Source organism: Otolemur garnettii, unplaced genomic scaffold (genome assembly GCF_000181295.1).
Source record: "Otolemur garnettii isolate 467f Iridium unplaced genomic scaffold, OtoGar3 scaffold00052, whole genome shotgun sequence".
Lineage (NCBI taxonomy): Eukaryota > Metazoa > Chordata > Mammalia > Primates > Galagidae > Otolemur > Otolemur garnettii.
The window spans coordinates 7,157,083-7,162,021 of NW_003852447.1; the positions used below are offsets into that span (position 1 = coordinate 7,157,083).

Consider the following 4,939-nt stretch of genomic DNA (forward strand, 5'->3'; position numbering starts at 1 on the left):
GTGGCTGGCGCCTTAGCCGGTTGAGCCACAGGCGCCGAGCCAACATTTTCTAAAATATTAGTAACATCATAGGAATGATCTAGTATATTTGATTTACTTGGTTAAGGTAGGGCCTTGGAATTTATTTTGATAAAAACTTCTCTTCATACTCTTTCTTGTACCACTAGGTTTGGATACCATTGATCTCATGTGAACTTCCATTTTTTATATATCAGCAATTAGGCCAAGAGGTGTAGTGAGTTTACCAAGGTTTTAGATCATTAGCTATTTGTGTGTAGTGCTCTAATCCATTGGTCTTTACCTCTACTCTGGACATGATTTGGTCATTATTTATACAATTTTTTTTTCTTGTGAAACAGTCTGATTTTATTTTGCTGCCCTGGCTAGAGTATAGTGGCATCATCATAGCTTATTGCAATCTCAAACTCCTGGGCTCAGGCAGTCCTTCTGCCTTAGCCTCCTGTCAGCTAGGACTATGGGAGTGTACCACTGCATTGGCCAGTTTTTCTGATTTTAGTAGAGATGGTGTCTCACTTTTCTCAGACTGATCTTGAACTCCTAACCTCAAGTAGTCCTCTCACCTCAGCCTTTCAGAGTGGTAAGATTATAGGTGTGAAGCACTGTGTCAGCCTATATAAATTTCTTATCCTTTTTGGGATATGTTTGCAAGATTTAGTTTTAAGTAGTTGATCTGAATACATAATAAACCACAGGCAGCTGAATATTGTGTTCACGATGTTTAATTCTAAGTTTGATTGATTATCATGTTAAAATACTTAGGAGGATGTGAAATAGAAATTGTTTTCACTGTTTTAATAAATAATTCTACACATTTAGGAAGATGAACCACAGGAAGATGCTAAAGAATTGCAGCAGGGTAAACCATATCATTGGAGAGACTGGTCAATTATTAGGGGAAGGGACTGCTTATATATTTGGAGTGATGCAGCAGCCTTGGAATTATCTAATGGCAGTAATGGATGGTTCAGATTTATCTTGGATGGAAAACTTGCCACCATGTATTCAAGTGGTAGTCCTGAAGGTGGATCGGATAGTTCAGGTAATACTTTGTTTAAATTAAGATATTTTCCCAGTTTCTATCATTTGTTTTCCTAGTCATGTTTTTCTTGCCATTGTCATGGAAATAGCCAACTTCTTTAGTATTATTAGAGAAAAATTATACCATGAATATACTTCATAGATTCCTTTTCATGAGACAAAGAACTGCACTAAAGGTACGTGTAATTCCTCCAGTCTTTTTTTTTTGTTCATTTAATTATTTAATTGTTTGCTGTGAGTAGAGTACTGTGGTATCAGCTTAGCTCATACCAACCTCAAATTCCTGGGTATAAGCAATATTCCTGCCTCAGCCTCCTAAGTACTTGGGACTACAGGCACCCTCCACAATGCCCTGCTAATTTTTCTGTTTTTTCAGTAGAGACTAGGTCTTGTTCTTGGTCAGGCTAGCCTTGAACTTTTGAGCTCAAGGGATCCATTCCAGCCTCCCACTGTGCTAAGATTAATTACAAGGCAATAGCCACTGAATCCCTCTAGTCTTTAAGATAAAACAGTCTTTTATTAGGCAGTGGTAAATTATAAGGGTTTATTACTGTCTAAGGTATATCTTTTCCCAAAGGCCTCATATTTAAAAAAATTAAGCCTATAGGATGCTCTTATGCCTGAATCTAAATACTGTATCAAAGCAGTAAGAGGATACCAAAGGAAAAAAAAAATTACTGATTTAAGTTTTATGTTACAACATTTATATTCTATTAAATAGTTTTTTTAAAGCATGGAATATTTCAAAGGAGTAGGATTTCTAAAACAAGTATTTTATCTTTATAGAAAGCAGAAGTGAATTCTTAGAGAAGTTACAAAGAGCCCGAGGCCAAGTAAAGCCATCTACTTCAAGTCAACCTATATTATCAGCACCAGGACCCACTAAACTTACTGTAGGGAATTGGTCACTAACCTGTTTAAAAGAAGGAGAAATTGCTATTCATAATTCAGATGGTCAGCAGGCTACAATATTGAAAGAAGATTTGCCTGGTTTTGTATTTGAATCTAACAGAGGAACCAAACATTCATTTACTGCAGAAACTTCTCTGGGTAAGTATGTAGATCCATAAGTTTAGCTGGTAAGAATAAATGAATATGTTAAATTACAGTAAAATGTGTTTTATGGAGTGTTTTTTTTTTTTTCTTTGTTCCCCAAGGTTCAGAATTTGTGACTGGCTGGACTGGCAAAAGAGGCAGAAAACTCAAATCTAAGTTAGAAAAAACAAAGCAAAAGGTATATTTGTGGGACATGCTTTTAGCTTGTTGTTTATTTTGCCTTGGTGAAGTTTCAATGATTGGTTATAAGCATTGAAAAAAATTGAGCCTTATAATTTAAGCTACCCTAATTTTTTTTTTAGCTTTTCATTTGTCTATATTCATTACTTTTCAGAATGTTTGTATATTGTTTTTATACATACACTAAGTACTAACATTAAAAAATGGAAATTTCTATGAGTTAAAGAATAAAACTTAAATTATTTGACTTATACACAAAAACTGAAATTATTGATAGCAATATTTTAATGATACAGTGGTATTGAAAATGATCATTATATATTACAATCTAGATTTAATACTTTATGATACAGCAACATAACTGTCTGATTTTAAATTTAGATTATTTTAATGCTTAATTTTTTTTTTTTTCTTTTGGTCAGGGCTGGGTTTGAACCCTCCTCTCCCAGTATATAGGGCTGGTGCCCTACTCCTTGAGCCACAGGCACTGCCCTTTAATTTATTATCATTTTATTATTATTATTTTTTGAGATAGAGCCTCAAGCTATCACCCTGGGTAGAGTGCTGTGGCATCACAGCTCACAGCAACCTCCAACTCCTGGGCTCACATGATTCTCTACTCTCTGCCTCCCTAGTAGCTGGCATTATAGGTGCCCACCACAACGCCTGGCTATTTTTTGGTTGCAGCCATCACTGTTGTTTGTGGACCTGGGCTGGATTAGAACCCACCAGCTCAGGTGTATGTGGCTGGCGCTTTAGCTGCTTGAGCCACAGGCCCGGAGCCAATTTATTATTTTTTTTTTGGTAACTTAGTCTCACTCTGTCACCGGAGTAAAGTGCCTGCTGTGGCATCATGGTAGCTCACACCAACCTCAAACTCCTGGGCTCAACTGATCTTCTTGCCTTAGCCTTCTAAGTAGCAGGGACTACAGATGCCCACCTCCACACTTGGCTAGTTTTTAAATTTTTTTAGTAGAGACAAAGTCTCACTCTTTTCTTGCTGTTTTTTTTTTTTTCTTTTTCTTTTTTTTTTCTCTTGCTAGACAGTTTCACTTTGTCGCCCTCAGTAGAGTGTTGTGGCGTCATAGGTTACAGCAACCTCAAGCTCTTGGGCTCTAGTGATTCTTTTGCCTCAGCCTCCCAAGTAGCTGGAACTACAGGCACCTACCACAATGCCTGGCTGTTTTTAGAGACAGCTCTGGCCCTTGCTCAGGATGATCTCAAACCTGTGGGCTCAGGCAGTCCACTGCCTCAGCCTCCCAGAGTGCTAGGATTATAGGCGTGAGCCACTGTGCCTGGCCCTGAGGTGTCACTCTTGTTCAGGGTGGTCTGAAACTCCTGAGCTCAAGTGATCCTCCCATGTCAGCTTCCCAGAATGCTAGGAATACAGGGTTGAACCACTGTGCCTGACCTTTTTTTTTTTTGGAGATAGGGTCTCAGTATGTTGAAATACAGTGGTATGATCATAGCTTACTGGAACTTTGAATTCAGGCAACTTTGAAAGCATCACTCAAGTGATGCTTTGGCCTCAGTCTCCTGAGTAACTCATATTTCAGGCGCACACCACCACACCAAGCTAATTTTTAAAATTTTTTTTTAGAGGTGGGAGTCTTTTTTTTTTTTTTTTTTTTTGTGACAGATCCTCAAGCTATCCCCCTGGGTAGAGTGCTATGGCACCCGCTAAAATGCCCCGGCTATTTTCTGGTTGCAGCCATCATTGTTGTTTTGGCGGCCGGGCTGGATTTGAACCTGCCACCTTAGGTATATGTGACTGGCGCCTTAGCCACTTGAGCCGCAGGCGCTGAGCCTAGAGCTGGAAGTCTTGACTGTATTGCCCAGGTTAGTCTTAAACTCCTGGACTCAAGCAGTCATCCTACCCGCCTTGGTTTCTCAAAGTGGTGAGATTATGAGTATGAGCTACTACCATACTCACTCTTTAAAAAAGAAGTTGAAGAATTAAATTGGCTGGGTGTGAATCCTCATGCCTGTAATCCTAGCACTATGGGAGGCCGAGGAGGGACGATCCCTTGAGATCAGATCGAGACCAGCCTGAGTAAGAGCAAGACCCTGTCTCTTCCAAAAATACAAAAAATTTAGCCAGGTTTTGTGGTAGGCTCCTGTGGTTCCAGCTACTCGAGAGCCCAAGGCAGGAGGATCTGAACTTGGAGTTTGAGGTTCCTTTGAGCTAAGCTAGCCTGGGAAGCAGAGTGAGACTGTTGGGGGTAGGGGGTAGGGGAGAAAAAAAGAATTAAATTAAGATTTGATTCAACATTTTCTGGTGAATAATGTTATTTATAATGGCAATATATAATTTGTAGTTTTTAAATACAGTATGCAAAGAAGGCTTGTAGATGTTGGCATTATTAGAGGATACTTGTGTTTCTGTGACATAGGTCATAAAAATGGTTTTTTATATGTGATATATATATGTATGTATGTATGTATGTAAAGATATTTATGTCTTTGTTATTTTGAATGTTCTGGGTTATCTCTAAGATGTTTCCAGATGTTAGACTTTGGAAAGAACATGCCTTTTAAAGAAAGGAAAAAAAAATATGAAACTATAAAATATATTGATGCTTCTAAATTTAAAAAAAAGATGGTAGAGGTACAGATTTCTTTTTTTCTTTATTTTTTTTTTTTT

General features: G+C 38.1%; 1 protein-coding gene across 1 annotated transcript in view; it reads left to right on the plus strand.

The window, feature by feature from the left end:
* Window positions 1-4,939, plus strand: part of HECTD1 (HECT domain E3 ubiquitin protein ligase 1) — a 112,183-nt gene that overhangs the window by 57,209 nt on the left and 50,035 nt on the right. The window contains exons 13-15 of the mRNA XM_023514398.1: window positions 838-1,060; window positions 1,846-2,109; window positions 2,217-2,293. Coding sequence (XP_023370166.1) covers window positions 838-1,060; window positions 1,846-2,109; window positions 2,217-2,293 — 564 coding nt within the window. The remainder of the gene's footprint in view (window positions 1-837; window positions 1,061-1,845; window positions 2,110-2,216; window positions 2,294-4,939) is intronic.